At 40.7% G+C, this 18,927-nt stretch overlaps 1 protein-coding gene across 2 annotated transcripts in view; it reads right to left on the bottom strand.

The window, feature by feature from the left end:
* Positions 1 to 18,927, bottom strand: part of LOC140467258 (lysine-specific demethylase 5B-like) — a 211,570-nt gene that overhangs the window by 79,350 nt on the left and 113,293 nt on the right. For both annotated transcript variants that reach the window (XM_072563506.1, XM_072563507.1), the window contains exons 16-19: positions 11,979 to 12,103; positions 8,331 to 8,481; positions 5,491 to 5,605; positions 4,922 to 5,277 (exon numbers count right to left, since the gene is read on the bottom strand). In XM_072563506.1, coding sequence (XP_072419607.1) covers positions 4,922 to 5,277; positions 5,491 to 5,605; positions 8,331 to 8,481; positions 11,979 to 12,103 — 747 coding nt within the window. The remainder of the gene's footprint in view (positions 1 to 4,921; positions 5,278 to 5,490; positions 5,606 to 8,330; positions 8,482 to 11,978; positions 12,104 to 18,927) is intronic.

Genomic DNA, 18,927 nt, shown 5'->3' with positions numbered 1-18,927 from the left:
TGCCTTTGCTGCCGAGAAATGATTGCATACCCCGAATTGTTCAGAGGGCAGTTAAAAGTCAACCACATTCCTGTGGATTTGGAAGGGAAACCAGGTAAGGATGATAGATGTCCTTCCTTAAAAGGAGACAAGTGAAACAGATAGATTTTTAAACAACATCAACAGTGGTTACATGGTCATTTATTGGATTCAAATTTCACCAACGGCAATGGTGAGATTCAAATCTCTGACCAAGGACACGAACCTAAGTTTTGGATGAAGCACTTAAGCAGGGAGGGCAAGTTGGAAGACCAGATAATAAAGCTGCAATTAATAGAATTTATTAATTGAGGCAAAAAATACAAAACATAGCAAGTCATGTGAAGCTTGTTTAAAAGACTGATTCACTTTCAACTCATGTACTGCTTCCAATTTTGAGAGCCAAACTTCAGGAAAGATGTGCACGGATTACAGATATGGTAGAAAAGAATGATCCCAAGAATAAAGAACTTCAATTAGCTTGAAAGATTGAACAACCTGAGACTGACTGTTCTCCTTGAAAGAAAGGTTGAGAGGACATTTGACAGAAGTATTCAAAATCATGAGGGGTTTGGATACAGTAGACAGGACATTGTTCTAAATGCTTTAATGGGAACAAAGGGCACAGATTTAAGATCCCTAGCAAAAGCAGCAACGTAGACACAAGCTGCAAGCTTTTACACGTGGTAAATGTAGATAAGAACATAAGAAATAGGAGCAAGAGTAGGCCTTTCAGTACCTGGTCACCATGCAGCCATGTTTCTGTAATGGCAATTTAAATCACACCCATATCATATAACCATATTTACGCCTTTAAAATATCTAGCTTGTTACAAGTGCTGTTACATTCAGGTAAAGTGCCCCTCAACTTTGCCTTTTTGACAACATTCTGCTTTCAAAATACCCTCAATGATCAATTTTGCTCTCTGGTCTTGTATCACTTTGTTCCAATTTGGATTACCCCTCAGGTGCCTATGAAACTGACAGACAACCTAACAGTACTAACAAATCTCCCGAGAGGATATTAGTTTCAATCCCATTAACTCCATTCTGCCCCTGAACACTCCCAATTCCTCAAATCTGTTGTCCTCACTCCTCCACTTCTCCAGCTATGTATTCAATCAATTAATCTTCCTGTTCTTATGCTCACTAACAGATGACACTGGGAGTCGTACTGAGATTACTGATCTGCTTTTTAGAACAAAGAGTAAAAGAAAATTACATCACAGGAACAGGTCCTTCAGCCCTTCAAGTCCCCACTGACAAAAATCCTCTACCTAAACCTGTCACCTATTTTTTAAGGATCTGTAACCCTCTGCTTCCTGCTCATTCATGTACCTGTCTAGATATATCTTAAATGACGCTACTGTACCCCTGCCTCTTCCACCCCCGTTAGCAATGCATTCCAGACACCCACCACCCTCTGCATAAAGAACTTTCCACACACATCTCCCTGAAACTTTTCTCCTCTCACCTTGAGCTCCAGTTTGGAAGAAAATCCATATCTTGCCCAACAGCTTTCTGATCACTGACTTCAGGCTCACCAGTTTGGAAGAAAATGGGTTTATCAATGATAGGCAACATGGTTTTGTGCAGGGGAAAGTCATGTCTTGCCAACTTAATAGAATTATTTGAGGAAATGACAAAGTTGATTGAGGGAATGGCTGTAGATGTCATATACGTGGACTTCAGTAAGACCTTTTGATAAGGTTCCATAATGGTATGCTGAAAGAGAAAGTAAAGTCTCATGGGGTCTAGCATGTACTAGCTAGGTGGATAGAGAATTGGCTGAGCAATAGGAGACAGTAGTGATGGGAAGGAGTTTCTGAAAATGGAGAATTGTGACCAGTGATGTTTCACAGGGATCCATGTTGGAACCACTGCTTGCGATGTACATAAAAGATCTGGAGGAAGACTTAGGTGGTCTGATTAGCAAGTTTGCAAATGATGTTAAGATTGGTGGAATAGCAGATAGTGAAGGGGACTGTCAAAGAATGCAGCAACGTATAGATGGATTGGAGAGTTGGGCAAAAAGTTGGCAGATGGAGTTCAATCCAGACAAATGCAAGGTAATGTATTTTGAAAGACCCAATTCAAAAGCGAATTTGCAAGTGGAAATAGTAAATGGAAAAGCCCTGGGGAAAATTGACGTACAGAGAGATGTCAGTATTCAGGTCCGTTTACCCTGAAGGTGGCAACGTAGGTCAATAGAGTGGTCAAGGCGGCATATGGCATGCTATCCTTCACTGGATTGAGTACATGAGTTGGTAGATCAAGTTACAGTTGTACGGGACTTTGGTTTGGCCAAATTTGGAATACTACATATGGTTCTAGTCACCATATTACCAAAAGGATGTAGATGCTTTGGTGAGGGTATAGAGGAGGTTCACCAGGATGCTGTGCAGTATGGAAGGTGCTAGCTACGAAGGGAGATTGAGTAGATTAGGATTATTTTCATTAGAAAGATGGAGGTTGAGGGTGGACCTGACTGAGGTCTTCAAAAGCATGACGTATAGACAGAGTGGATAGCAAGTGGGTACTATGGATGCTGGAGATTAGAGTCAAGATTAGTCATCAGGAATGGAGGGTTATTGAGGGCTTTTACCCGAAACGTTGATTTTCCTGCACCTTGGATGCTGCCTGACCTGCTGTGCTTTTCCAGCACTACTCTAATCTTGACTCTTAGTTTCACCTGTCATCCATGGTTCCCTAATCTTGCCATTTCTATCCATCATTTTCACAGACATGTCCTGCACTCTAATCAAGCTCTCATTGAAGGTAAATGCATGTGTTGGAGGTTTTAAATAGCTGCTCCTGACTCCATGAAATTTGCCTTCAGCACCACATCCCTCTTCTTTTCTGTGTCAATGGTACAAATGTGGACCACAATTTCTGGTTAATCTGTTCGTCGAAAAAGGATGTCTTGCAGTTGCTTAATGACATCCTGAACCCTGGCACTGGGGAGGCAATACATCATCCAGGATGGGGGTGCAGGTACAGGTACAGGTACAGGTACAGTTACAGATGACCAAGCAGTGTGCTCAAATTGACATTCTGTCAGCAAAACAAATAGTTGATTGTTCTGGCCAATGGTGGGTTGTTGTCCAACAACTATGTCTTTGATCCCTAGGTAGCTGAACAGTTTAATAGATGCCAGAGGCCAGATCCCCTGAAAGGAAGGAACTGTCTCTTCTGTATAGAAGAGAAATTCCCACAGCTGGAGAGAATGTCAATTTATTTCCCTCAAATTGTGGCACAACTGTATGATTTTCTTTTACATGGTCACAGAACTTGTTACACAAATAATCAAGAATTCAAACTTCATAAATGAGACCAGCTGTTCTGTGTCTCCTGTAAACAACTGCAAATACATGAAGGGAGGATCAAGGAACAGCAAGTCCTGACAAACAGTTCAGTGAACCCTGCCCATGGGATTCACTGAGCTATCTCCCTAGACTTTCCCTCTGCCATTGACACCATTTGAGAGTCCGTATGTTTACAGGAATTTTATATGGGGCGAGAGCTTTAACTAGGAGAGTTACAGATCATGGAATCACTTCAGTTTGAAGCCAGGCCATTCAGCTCAGAGTCCACACCAACCCTCCAACAGCATCTTACCCAGACCTAAACTCCCAACCATATCCCTTTAATATTGCATTTCCCACTGCTAAACCACCTAAACTACAAATCTCTGGACTCTATACGCAATTTAGCATGGTCAATCTGCTTAATTTGTACATCTTTGGATTGCGAGAGGAAACCAAAGCACCCAGAGAAAACCCACAGACATGGGGAGAACATGCAAACTCCACACAAACAGTCGCACAAGGGTGGAATCAAACCTTCATCCCTGTTGCTGTGTGTCAGCAGTGCTGACCACTGAGCCACCGTTCTACCCCCATGCTAGAAATCAATGGCTCATAAATAGGTTTTAGTGAAAGCAAACAATTAAGTACAGAAATCGGTGTCTAAAAGATAGGTAAATTGTGGAATTTTGCATACTTTGTACTGTATACAGTATTTATCTTTTGTGATGACTCCAGAAATAGCAGGGCTCGAATATCAATAAATTGTGGCACAACAGTATGATATGCATTTACACTGTCAGACAATTACACAGAACTTGGTACATAAATAATTCTGCTTTTTTGAACCGGAATAGACCAGTTAACAGTCATGTAGGAGCAAATTACTGCAGATGCTGAACATACTGAAAATAAAAATTGCTGGAAATTGGGAGGTTCTGACAGCATCTATTGATAGAGAGCAAGCTAATGTTTTGAGTCTAGACAACTCTTCATTAGAGCTGAAGAAGAGTCATTTAGTCTTGAAGTATTAGCTTGATCTCTCTCTCCATGGATGCTGCCTGACTAGCTATTATTTCCAGAATTCTTTGTTTTCAGTTAACAACCATGCCCCGTTACATTTTGAGCCAGGCTTGTTGACTGATTTCTCAGAGCAATGCCTTGACAAATGAACCAGCAAATAGCAGTTGTAAATACACTGAAACTGGGTTAATCGACTTCAGTAACTAATCTCATTTTGCAGCCAACAATCACAAAAAGATTAGTGTTAAATCAGATTACTGGTTTATTTATAGGCTTTCAAATATGTTGAAGCACATCTGTCACTGGACAGTTAGCAGCTGAATAATTCTTTGTATTGAAGACTTAAGACAAATGCATTCTAGAAATTAGTTTAAAATACAAGAGATGTTTGTAAAGTACAATTTTGCAAGCAACGTAGTTCACAAATACTCAATCAGCGAACTTTGTTATACTAATTTCACTACAAATCGTCAATCTTTTTCTTCTTTACAGGATGGAGGCATTTGCTTAATCTAGGGGACATTGTACATACAAAAAGTGCATGCACTAATTATGATGCAGTAATACCCACTGACCTGGTCTTCAGCAAATTGTGAGCTTTCTCTTCCAGCTGTTCAGAGACCGTCAGGAGTTCCTGCAGCTGAGCCATGGCCTTCTCTACAGCTTGATGAGGCATCAAACCTACGCCAGAATCAATCAGTTGCCTCATTTCATCCAAACTGAATGAATCAGATGTAGCATAAGCCAGCTGCACTTCATCTAGCCACTTTGCTTGTTCTAAATGTTCTCGAAGATGCTGAAGCTGTGGTAATTCTATGTCAAATCCAAAACTGAGATCCATCAGTTGCTGTAGTTCAGAAGTATTGGGTCTTTCATCAGAGACAGCCTTCTCAGAGCGCTGCTGAAAATCTTCTACGGAATTTGAAAGGTCCTGTGCAGGAGAGATGCACAACATTTGTGCTACTTCATTTAATAAAATCACAACATAAAAAGGTTTTCTTTAAAAAAAAAGAACTTCCATTATAGTTGCATAGACAGTGATTTAATATTTAAAAGTTATGTAAACCATCATAGGGACAACAAAATATGAACTTTTGTTTTTTTTTTCAATTAATAATTCAAGAACTCCAGAAATTACACATACCTTCAGTAAGGGTGCCTGGTCAATGATGCAAGGTAGAGCATAGAGCTGTTTGACAAATGCTTGAAGCTCTGCAACAGTCAGTCGGTTTTGGGACTTTCCACCACCAGAACGATATCTGAAACATCATAACCATCATAACATCCATCCTCCCACTACTGCACGAATAATACACTTTGAATAGTTTAGCTTAAGGAACAATACATGACAGTAATTTTATCTGAGGGAAGAATGATCTTTTTAAGACTACATGATTTCTTCGGAGCAATAACTTATAAAGAAATGATCTTGTCAAAGTAATGTTTTTCTACTAAAGGTACAGCATTAAAAATCAGAACTGACTATAGGGATGTTACAATAAGCTACCAGTTGCAATGTTTGCTCCTGATAACTGCATACATTTGAAAGCTTTTCATTCCACTCCTTCAGAACATTTCCTGACCACCCCTCCTCCCCCGCCCCACCTCCATCCCACCCCTGCCAAAAGATGTGAACTAACTGCTATTGGAAGTCTGGGGCACAAAGCAAAGTATTCACATCGGAGAGAAGGAAGAAAGAAAGAAAGGTGACTTGATAGAGGTGTACAAGGTAATGAGAGGCATAAATAGAATAGATAGCCAGAGACTTTTCCCCAGAGCAGAAACGACTATCATGAGGGCTATTATAGTCAGAGACATTAGGGACATTTAAGTGACTGCTGGACAAGGACATGGACGGCAGTAAATTGAGGGGTGTTGGTTAGGTTGATCTTAGATTAAGATAAAAGCTCGGCACAATATTGTGGGGCCAAGGGCCTGTACGGTGTTGTACTGTTCCACGTTCTATGAAGAGAGCTAGACCACTTCTAAAGAAAATGTTGGTTGAAAAGTTAATAATTGAGTAACAGTCATTTCTTATGGAACAAAGGAGAAGTCCAGGACATAATCAGCACCGCCTGAGGAAGTTCGAACGGTCACTCGACCCAGAAAGTTAACTGAATTCTGTTCACAGTTACTGCCAGATCTACTGAGCTTTTCCAGCAACCTTTGGTTTTGTTTTTTAATTTATAGCAGCTGCAGTTCTTTCAGTTTGTAATCAGCATCACAATGGGTTCAAGACATGAGAACAAAAAATGGACAAATGGAACTGAAATGTTCAAGTTGTGCAGAAAACACAACCACCTTGATTCTCCACAATCTCAGGTCATAAAATGGGTGTGTTTGAAATGTTAGAGAATTAAAACAAGAAAAACAAATTTCAATTTTCAAAACATATTCAGGTGGATTTCAGGAGGATTTCAAGGTCACTAGAAATGTGAAGGAATTTGGGGAGGGATTAAAAAATAGCCAAAGACAAACTCCTGTACTGAGCTGAAAGAGGATAAATGGAAATTTTAAGAGGTATGAACAAGAGCACAGTAGGTTGAGGGTTCCTGGCTGGGGGAGACTAGAGACAGCTGCCATGAAGGAGTCCAAAATCATCATCTTCGACTAGAGGCTTTGCAGAAGACATTGGGAGCAGAAAGAATAAGGTATGTAAGAATACTAGTGAGAGTGGGTTATGTCTTTTTGTGGCTAGTTGATGTTCATGTTTTAGAGTGCTGGTGGGTTTGTGGGCTACCATGATGCCAAGGGGTCTCAGACTCAATAGTACTCAGACCCGTTGGCATCATAGTAGCCCACACATCCACCAACACACTAAAACAGCAGCTAATGAACTTGAAAGATGCTATACAGACAACAAGCAAAACTAATGTCATTTACAAAATACCTTGCAAGAACTCTAACAAACACTACTTTGGATGAAGAGGCAGAAAACTAGCCACCAGGATACATGAATATCAATTAGCCAAAAAAGACATAACCCACTCTCACTAGTATCCTCATATATATATATAGATGAGGAAGGACACCATTTCGACTGGGCCACCACATCCATCCGAGGACAAGCCAAACAGAGACGTGCACTAGAATTCCTAGAAGCATGGCATTCCAACCGGAACTCAATCAAGAAACATATTGACTTGGATCCCATTTACCACCCCCTGAGAAAAAGAACAGGAAATGACGTCACCACTGGAAATGGTGTCACCAACCCAAGTAAACCCAAACATATAAATAGAAAGCGGGCTACACCACCAGTGTTTCATCCAGAGGCTCATTAAAGATGTTACCTAGTAGTGACGAAACTTCTGAAAATGAACCTTCTAGCTCAGTGAGCAAACCTACACCCAGAACCTCAACCTGAGCTACAAATCTTCTCAAAACTCGCTAATGTGTATGGGTGTTAAGAGTCAGCTCTGAAACTGTTAAAATTTGACTCGATTAAGGTGCTGTTATTTATCATGGCTACTTATCTTTCAGATGCAAAAAGTTTTGCTATTTTAAGACTTTAGCATCTGGTAGTTAGCAGAGGTTGTTAAATGCTAGGAAATACTTAAAACTACAACACACTCACAGATAAATATCCATCAACAATTAATTGCTCTCTTAAGGTGCAGTGCTCCAGTGTCTCAAATTTAAGCTGAATCAATTCTCAATGGGATAATAAGTTTCTTATAAAAATCAATTGCGTGTTCTCATATCAATTCCTTACTTAGAAATGCAGTGCAAAAACTGGCAGTCAATTGGTCATGCAATTCAGATATCTATGAACAAAATGAAAAGCAAAGCAGAGATGCTTTCGATAATTAACATATCATATTTCTATAAAAAGGATAATGCATTTGGCCCAGAGTACGTATGTCCTTGGAAGGACAAGACTACAGACAGTGGGCAACACTACGTAAGCAACAAAATGAAAACAATTTCCACTCAGGACTGCTCATCCCTTAATAGGCAAGTAAAATATGCAATTTTACATACCTGGTTTGTCTTTTATTATTTAGTAGTTGCTGGGCAACAGAGGCACACTTTTCTGCCTCTAAAATAGCTTCCTTCAGCTGTTTCAACAAATCATTTTCTGGGAACTTTTTCTTCTCTGCTTCCTCTACCATTGATTTCAAATCAGAGAGGCCTGATATGACAGAATTGATAGAGTAATGATGATAATATTACTTAAAAAAACCAAATTGTGGCTTGGAATTAGGAATTAAAATTTTCCCTGCTTTGAGAAAAATCTCTGATCGTTGGTCATTAATATTAAGTGATGTAAAAACAATTCACAGACATTCTACCCAAAAATGCTCAAATGTAAAGACGAGTTCAGAAATTTGAAAAGAATGATTTTTCAACTTGAAGTATTACAAATTGGCACACAACAAGCAATAAAACTCTTATCCTTTTGCAACAGTCTTAACATACCTTTAGATCAGCAGGCTATAAAACTTTGTATTTTTCACATAATCTTAATTATATCAATGCTGTAAGTTTTGCATTTCAAGATGTTATGTATTTTCCTTTATTAGGGTGACAATTTTTTTTTTTTAAGAAACATAGGAATTTAAATGCCATTGTTTTCCCAAAATATTGTGCACACACCTATACTTACCTCCTAACCTTCATCACCTTGCAACTTTATCATTGTCATGAGGGCTAGATTTAAACTATTACTTCTATTTGTGCCACTAGTTCTTCATCTTATTGAGAATGCATTGTACTTTTAGACAAACAGCTATTAATTCCTTATTTCCTGCTCTGCCCTTATTCATGAATGCACACTCTGCCTCTTCCTGACACGTACTGTTGGTCTTTACCTACATCACTACACCATGTCATTGTCTTGACTTTTTCCTTTGAACTTCTAAATCTCCTTACACCTGAAGCCTGTCCCCTGCCCAAATATTTTAAAGCCCATCATATAATTCGCCACAACAATAGTCTCAACCAGTTTTAGTTGGAGTCCAACCTAACAGAATCCAACCTAAACCAATAGCTCTTTCCAGAATACAAATGCCAGTACTCCACGAATCAGAATCCTTTCTTCCCACACCACTCTTCACACTTCAATTTTAAAACTCTTAACATGCTGACATTTTGCCAATTAGTGCCATGACTCAGCCAAAACTTTATGATGTTGCAAAATCTTGGCAGAACATTGGATCCCCCCTCCAGCAAATACCTCTCCTGCAAGATATTCCCAAATGCCGGCACAGAGCAGAGTTTTCAAGTATGGCTGCAGAGAATGGAATCCCTTTTCCTGACTTCACTATCTACCACTGCCACAGTCCTTTCATTGCCCCACATGAATGGAAAATTGCACCATTGCTAATTCTATAATGTAACCCTGAAAACCTCCTCCTCATTGCACAGAGAGGCATCAAAACATTTCTGTTGGACAATGTCAGAGCTGAACCTCCTCCATCACAACTTGCCAATTCCTCATAAATACAGTCATTCCGCTCTGACCCCAACCAATTCAATTCCTGGCTAATCATGGAGGGATGACTCCCTCCTGGAACAAAGTGGATTCAACTGTGCCTTTTCCTGATGTCCAGCATGTCTGCAATTCAGACACTAGCTCAGCAAACTAAGACATTTACTGCACATAGGATTGTCCAGGATGGTTCTGGATTCCTCAGATTCCAACAAGCAACAGCCATGCAAACAACATCTCTGCCATGTCTGTCTACTGTAATTTAATTAGTCAAGTAGTTAGCAATTTAGAGCTAAACTAATAAAAAGTCCATACTCTCCTGGCTTGGTGACAAAGAAATGAGACTCCACAGCTATGGAGGTTGAAGACTGAATAAAAAAAGGATACTTCTTTTGCCACTGCACCAAATTCCTAACTTTCCAATTGGTCTACATCATAATCAGATGTAGTCTTTTCCCTTTGCATTCCCTATACAGTGCAGCTTACAAACTCACGTTTGGTTTTATATATAACTAATGACTCACTTCTAAGATCCAAAGCTATCCCAGCTTTTTGTAATAACAAGAAATAGCTGTTCAAGGCAACCACTTTCAGGTGACAGACAGATAGCTGTCAGCGTTAGGCAGTTTTCTTTTATGCAGACTGAATTAGCTTGTAGTTGAAAATTTTATGTCAGAGTCCTCGAGGGGGAGCCTTGGAAAATACATAAATCACACTTTGGGAGCATCTCAAATAGTGGTTTTGTCTTCCTTGAACAGCAAAAGGCAACAAACATGTTATGAAGTCTGGGTAGTCGCAACAAGTTTCAAACATTTGATCCTTCCCCTAAAATTAGAAAGCCATGCAGGTCTGCAATCAGGCTACACATAACAATGAACAATAGGTGACTATGCATGCAAGGAAGGGAAATGGTGAGTTCAAGTACAGTCAAGATTTATTCCCACAGAGCTACCACAAAATAGGCTAAACAAATGCACAGCTCCACAAATGACAACAAAAGTCAAAGATAAAACAGAAAAATAAGAGTATGCTTTTAAAAAAAAGCATCACCCCTAGTTCTGTGCACTGCACCCAGGGTTCAGAACTAGCATTTAGACAGGGTTCAGAAAATATTTAGGAGAATGACCCCCAGAGATGAATGATTTCAGTTATGGAGGAATGCTGGAGTCAGGTGAAATCCTACCGGAAGGATGTTGTGAAACATGAAAGGGTTCAGCAAAGGTTTACAAGGATGTTGCCAGTGTTGGAGGGTTTGAGCTCTAGGGACAGGCTGAATAGGCTGGGGCTGTTTTTCCTGGAGCATCAAAGTATGAGGGGTAACTTTATAGAGGTTTATAAAATCATGAGGGGCATGGATAGGGTAAATAGACAAGGTCTTTTCCCTGGTTTGGGGAAAGAGTCCAGAACTAGAGGACATAGGTTTCAGGTGAGGGGGTAATGATTTAAAAGGGAACTCAGGGGCAACGTTTTCACACAGAGGGTGGTGCGTGTATGGAATAAGCTGCCAGAGGAAGTGGTGGATACTGGTACAATTACAACACTTAAAAGGCATCTGGATGGGTTTGGAGGGATATGGGTCTTAATTTAGGATATCTGGTTGGACCAAAGGGTCTGTTTCTGTGCTGTACATCACCATGACTCTACAACTGCTTTCTGCAAAGCAGAGAAGGTTGAGAGGAGAGTATTCAAAATCATGAAGGGTCTGGAGAGGGCAGTTTCCATTGGTGAAAGAGGAAAGAACAAGGAGGCAAAGGATTTACGGTGATTGTCAAAAGTAGTAATGGTCGTAGGGAGGAAAATCTTTTCATACTACAAGTATTTAGGAATGCACTACCCAAGTGTGTAGAGAAGGCAGGCCAGAGAATCAGCTGATAAAAAAATAAGATTACACTGGAAATGCAGGGGTACAAGACTATGGGAAACACTCCTGAAGATCACAGAGACATGATGGGCTGCATGATCTCATTCTGTGTTGTAATAATTTTATAATTCTAACTAGTTTTCTTCCCGTTCATCCTTGCAATGGCAACAGTACTTTTCTTCCCATCCTTTCCCAATTCTTGCAACATAACTGAGAAGCAGCCTATCCAACCAGTATTTACTCTTCATGCAACCTTAGGCACCCATTCCTTTGGCCATTTTGACTATTACTGCATCTGCTTATTACAGGAACCATCTAAAAGAATTTCCATACTTACTCTTCTTTTCATTATCTTTTGCTTCCAGGGCATCAGTCACTTTGGAAGACCATTCATCGTATGTTGCTACATGCAATTTTAATGCACTTAGAATTGGATAGAGATCATCCAAAGCATAACGATACCTGGATCAGAAGAGATAGGTTGAACTATTCAAACACACTAAGAACAAGGAGGGAGTAAAAATACTTCAAATATACACAGAACTCATGTTCAGAAATTATCCCAGCTGATTGCATAGCCTTATAAAGAGGAGGTTGACCCCCACTGATTACTAAAACCGAAACACCCAAAAGGAGGTGTACCTCTCCCTATAATCTGTGAAAAGTGGTGTAACCTGCTCTCCAGCAAATTCTAGTGGGGACAAATAAGATAATTTTGAAGTGAGTGTCAGGAACTTAACAAGTAACAATGTATTTATCTAACTCGAACAGTGACGAAATTAAATAAAGTATAACAAAAAGTCCCACTCATATACAAAAAATAGAATGTAGTTTCTAAATTACAGTTGAGGTAACTGTTCTGTGCCTTGTTCCATCTGATCGTCTGTGAGAAAGACGTTTTCCATCATTGGTACCATGTGTGCTTAGCTTATGCTTTTACAGTGAGAGACAGCAAAAGAGGGAAAGAAAGGAGGAAGGAAGGGCTTAGCTTATGCTTTTACAGCAAGGGAGGGGAGGGAGGAAGGAAGGAAAGGAAAGAAGGAAAGGAAAAAATGTTTCTCAACTCTATCTCTTGCCTTCCCCAAAACCTCTGATCCCTTTGCTTAGAGGAACATTTTTTTCATCTTAAATACACTCAAGCACTTTACCATAAGAAGTTGAGGGGCTATGAGTTCCACAGATTCATCACCTTATGGTTCCAGAAATTTCTTATCTCAGTTCTAGAGGGTTGTCCCTTCGTTCCGAGACTGTGCCCTCGGGTCCGAGTGGAAACATCACTTCCACATCCAGATCCACAGTATCCAGGCCTCTCAGCACTTAAGTGAAGCTTAAATCAGATCACATTCCTCTCTCCATCGAATACAGACCCAGAGTCCTCAACTGTTCTTTATGAGAAGCCCTTCCTCCTTGGGAACATTCCTCTGGAACCTCTCTAACACTAGCACATCATTCCTCAAATCAGAGGAAACCGATCACAATGTTCCAAATGCAGTCGAATATCAAACCCTAATACAGATTCTGTATACATTCCTGCTCTTGCATTCTAGCCCTCTCAAAATGGATGCTAAAATTGCATTTGCATTCTAGGTGAACCCAAGTTAATCATAACAATCTTGAAATAGGACTCCTTAGTCAGTGAGATTCAAAAGCCCTAAACCTATCGCAAAATCAGATTTCCAAAGCTTTTTCCATTTAGAGAATAGTTTAAGTCACTATTCTTCCCATCAAAGTGCATAAACTCACTTTCCCATTTGTATTTGATAAGCCACTATTTTGCCCTTCCTCGCCTGTCCAAGTTCTTCTGCAGTCCCCTGACCTCCTCAACACTACCTGCCCCTCCACCCATCTTTGTATCACCTGCGAACTTAGCAACAATGCCCTTGGTTCCTTCATCTAGATGAAGAATGTATAAGTAGATAATTGTGGTCTCAACACCTGCGATTGGGTTAGGGACCCCTGCAGAGCCCCACTAGTCACCAATTGCCATTCTCAAAAAGACCACTTTTATCCTCATTCTCTGCCTTCTGCACGGTCAGCTAATCCTCTATCCATGCTAGTATCAGTTTGTAACATCACGGGCTCTTGTTATTCAGCAGTCTCCTGTGCTGTACTTTAACTGCCTTTGTGAAATCCAAATAGATCACGTCCACTGGCTATCCTTTATCTACTTTGCGCATTACCACCTCAAAGAAAATTCTAATACATTTGTCAGACGTGACCTTCCCCCGACGAAGTTGCACACACTCAGCCCTATTTTACCATTCACTTCCAAGTACAGTAGCGCCTCGACATACAAATGACCCAGTTCATGAACAAATCGGTTAATGAACAGGATTGTACGTAAAATTTTGCTTCAACGTACATACGAAATTCAAGGTACGAACGCAAAAAGCCCGTGGTTTCATTGTCATTGTTCTGCTTTGTTACGCGTGCTTTGAATATCCAAACAGTGGGAAAATTGATTCAGTTCGCGAACTTTTCGGTTTGCAAACCGGGTCCTGGAACGGATTAAGTTCATAAGTCGAGGCGCTACTGTACTCCCCAGTCTCATCCTCTAAAGACTCTAAAATCTTACCAATGACACAGGTCAGGCTAACTGGCGCAGAATTTCTCATCTTCTGCTTCTCTCGCTTCTTAAATAGAGGTGTTACATTAGGCAACTTCCAGTCATCTAAGACCATCCCTGACAGATCACCAACGTCTACATAATCTCCTCAACCTTCTCCTGAAGGCACCTCGGGTATAGTCTCTCTGGTCCAGCTTTTTTTTAAAACATCTAACTTCAGACCTCTCAGCTTCCCGAGCACCTTTTCATTAGTGATAGTCACTGCACTTACTTCTGCACCCTGACTCTCAAAATTCTGGAATGCTACTGGTGTCATTCACCATGAAGACTGCTGGTGAAACATTTGAGTCAACTCAACTCAAAATTGCTGGTCTATTGTATTACAAACATTCTATGGTCCATTCTACAGGCAACAATTCTTAGATGACAATTTTTGTCTATGTTAAAATGCACATAATCTCAAAGTACCACAGAAAGCACAACTAAAGACTGCAAAAATACCTTTCCAGATTCTCTTGAAATTCTAGACTCAAACTAATAAAACATTGTTTTAAAAAAACTGAATGTCTTGACGGACCAAAGGAAAAAAATAACAGGAATCAAAGTATTACAAAGTATCTAACCCCTCCTGACTTGCAAATTAAAAGGTATTTGGGTCGGGGAACATTTGATACTGAGGGGGTATGAGCATATGAGATTGAAAGACACACATTCACGAAGAGAAAGGGATATTGCTGCTGGATTAGTAATCAATGTAACATTCTGGGCACCAGATTCGAATCTCACAATGACAGGTGGTGGAACTCATCCAAATTTTAAAATTGTGCAATTAAAGTTTAACGATTATATATCCATTGCTGATCATCATAAAAATCCATCTGGTTCACTTCACTAACTTCTTTTGAGGAAAATTACGATTCATACTCCTCTAATCTAACATGCGACTCCTAATACACAGCAACATGGTTGACTATCCTCTGAAAATTTCTAGCAAGCTGTTCAGCTCTATTAACCCACTAAACAGTCTCAATGGAATGAAACCAGAAACTACAGCAGACTCAACTCTGGACCAGGCAGAACTTTCCTTACCAACGTCTAGGAGAGCTGCCCCCCACAGTAGTCCAGGAACAGCCCAATATTGTAAAAGGTAGTTTTATGAGTGCGATTATGCCCCAGGTGACACTACTCGCACCCTTGAGCGTGTCCTCTCCCTCTCAGTGTTGACTCCAGGCCCATGAAGTCTCATGACAAAACATCAACAATGGGAGATTCAATACCCATCACTAAGAGTGCCTCAGCCACACCATTATTGTCCAGGCTAAAAGGACACAGCTGCTGGATTGGGACTGCAACAGGGGGTGATGGTAGCAATAAAGTGGAAAAACCTTCTTAACCCTATCCTCTCCAAACTACCTGCTACAGATGCACCTGTCCATGACAGTGTCAGCAGGAGTGACTACTGAACAGTCCTTGAGACGACACAGAACTGTCTTCACATTGAATATATTCTCCATCATGTGGTGCGACACTGTCAAATGCTAAATGAAACAGATTCAAACAGATCCAAAAATCACGATTGGATATCAGAGATGCTGTGGACTATCAGCAGTAGATCTTCACTCATTACAACTTGCAACTTCATAGCATGACATATCCCACATACTACCATTTCTCATCAAACAAAAGGATCCAGCTTTATACAAAGAAGATGGCACTCCAGGCCCAACACCATTAATATCTGACCAAAGTGTCATACTGGCAAAGTTACACCACAGAATTATTTGCATGACAAAGTGTAAGCAGCAAGCAAATTCACAACCAATGGATCAGATCCAAGCTCTGCAGTCCTGCCACATGTAGTCATGAATGGTGGTAGACAATTAATAACGCAGAGCAGGATCCTTCACAAATTGCTCCCTCCTCAATGAAGGGGGAGCCTAGTACATCAGTGCTGCGGCATTTCCAAGAATCTTCAGCCAGAAGTACTGAGTAGATGATCCATCCTGGCCTTTTCAAGATTGAAAGCATCAGAGATGCCAGTCTTCAGCCAATTCAATTCACTCCATGTAGTAACAACAAACAGCTGAAGGCACTAGACACTCAAAAGGCTATGGGTCCTGAAGTCATTCCAACAAGAACACTAAAGACTTGAGCTTCAGAACAAGCCACATCCCGAGGCAAACTGTTCCAGCACAGTTAGAACATTGGCATCTATCCAGCAATGAGACCAGAAGGGACAAAAAAGGAACATGAGTAGTCATTCAGCCCTTTGAGACTGCTCTACCATTTCATGGAATCATGGCTGCCAACTCATGTCCACTTTCTTGCAAATCCCCCTTGATTTCCATACTGATCAACAATCTCTCTCAATGTGAAATATATACAAGGACTTTGCCCAACAGTTATCATTAACAAGAAATTTGAAGACTGCCAGTCCTCAGAAGAAATTCCACCTTATGTTGTTCTTAAATTAATATCACTCAATTCTGAGACAATGCCTCTAGTTCTAGACTCTCCCATGAGGGGGGAGCACTTACCTCGTCAAGCCCTTTTCAGAATCCTATATGTTTCAAATGACACCACCTCTCATTCTTCTAAGTTCCAGTTAGTAAACCTATTTAACTTTTGCTCATAAGAAAATCCTTCCAAACCGATGTTCATCCTCATGTACCTTCTCTGAACTGCCCCCAATGAAATGGTACCTTTCCTTAAAGGATGCAGAAAATTTCTCAGGGATGTCCTACTTTATGATCCTAGCTGATGGTAACACTGAACAAGTGAAATTTGAAGTAAAACATAACTTACTGGACCATAGGTTTTAATTTTTGCAATTTGATTACTGTAGTGGCCAATTAATTAACATGTTCAATGCATTTTAAAACTATACAAGATTACAAAGTAGTAAAAGGCTATTAGAAAGATTTTACCATAAACAGCAAAAAAGATTCCCCTAGTTTAAACAGTTTACTGACAATCCCAGTGAAGTAACACTCCTATTTTCAATCACATTCAGTTGATGAGGTCACAACACCATTCCTTTCTGTCACTTTCTGCACATTCACCAAAATGTGACCCTATTTGTCCAAAAGAGTATAGACACCAGCTCTTACTGACTTTTCCCACTAAACTCAAGCAATATTTTTCTAATTACTTTGAGACTACTATCCAGCACAAGGTGATGGCCTAGTGGCATTATCACTGGACTGTTAATCCAGAGACCCAGATAACATTCTGGGTCCAAATTCTGCCATAGCAGATGATGGAATTGGAACTCAATAAATATCTGGAATTAAGAATCCAACGATGACCATGGAAAAACCCATCTAGCTCACAATTATCCTTTAAAAGGAAAGAAACTGCCATCCTTACCTGGTATGGCCTACATGTGACTCCAGACCTACAGCAATGTGGTTGACTCTTAACTGCTCTCTGGGCAATCAGTGATGGGCAATAATTGCTGCCTAACTAGCAACGCTCTCACCCAATGAATAAAATGTGTTGAATCTTATCATCTAAACTGAAGCTACTTCTGACTTTCACGGGGCTATAACACTAACTTAATAGAGCACTTCAACTTTCTCACCAGGAAGCTTGACCTATTATTTAGCTCAAGTCATTTGTTTTTTGAAAACAATTTCTAAACAAATTTATGATCCTTAAAAACAAATAAAATTCAAAATATAAATGCCTTTTAGTTTTGTATGGTTGAGAGTGTTTTTCCACCTGGAAGTCTGCATTCAGTGATGTACCACAGAGGTCAGTGATGTGTGACTGACATAAATGATTTAGACTTGAACATAGGAGGGTTAATTTGCAAGTTTGCAGAGGAGACAAAAATTAGCGAAATGGTAAACAGTAAGGAGGGCAGTCTTGCATTACAGGAAGATGTAGACCTGCAGGTGGGAATGGGCTGATCAGTGGAATATGGAATGCATCTGGATAAATGTGAAGGGATGCAGTTGAGCAGGACGAATAAGGCATAGGTATACATATTTTAGGAAGAACAGAGCAACTCAGGGTCCTGGGTGTGCATGTACACAGCTCATTAAGGTATCAGGACAGGTGGATAAAGTGGAAGGTACATGGTGCACTTGGCTTTATTAGTCAAGGCTGAAAATGTGTTGCTGGAAAAGCGCAGCAGGTCAGGCAGTATCCAAGGAGCAGGAGAATCGACGTTTTGGGAATGAGCCCTTCTTCAGGAATGAGGAAAGTGTGTCCAGCAGGCTAAGATTAAAGGTGGGGAGGAGGGACTTGGGGGAGGGGCGTTGGAAATGCGATAGGTGGAAGGAGGTCAAGGTGAGGGTGATCGTCTGGAGTGGGAGTGGTGGCAGAGAGGTCAGGAAAAAGATTGCAGGTGAGGAAGGGGGAGCTGAGTTCGAGGGTTGGGACTAAGACAAGGTGGGGGGAGGGGAAATGAGGAAACTGGAGAAATCGGAGTTCATCCCTTGTGGTTGGAGGGTTCCTAGGCGGAAGATGAGGTGCTCTTCCTCCAGCCATCGTGTTGCTATGGTCTGGCAATGGAGGAGTCAAAGGACCTGCATGTCCTTGGTGGAGTGGGAGGGGGGAGTTGAAGTGTTAAGCCACGGGGTTTTTGGGTTGGTTGGTCCGGGTGTCCCAGAGGTGTTCTCGGAAACGTTCCGCAAGTAGGCATCTGTCTCCCCAACATAGAGGAGGCCACATCGGGTGCAGCGGATGCAGTAAATGATGTGTGTGGAGGTGC

Source organism: Chiloscyllium punctatum, chromosome 45 (assembly GCF_047496795.1).
Source record: "Chiloscyllium punctatum isolate Juve2018m chromosome 45, sChiPun1.3, whole genome shotgun sequence".
Taxonomy (NCBI): Eukaryota; Metazoa; Chordata; class Chondrichthyes; order Orectolobiformes; family Hemiscylliidae; genus Chiloscyllium; species Chiloscyllium punctatum.
This window is presented reverse-complemented; position numbering and strand designations above follow the sequence as displayed.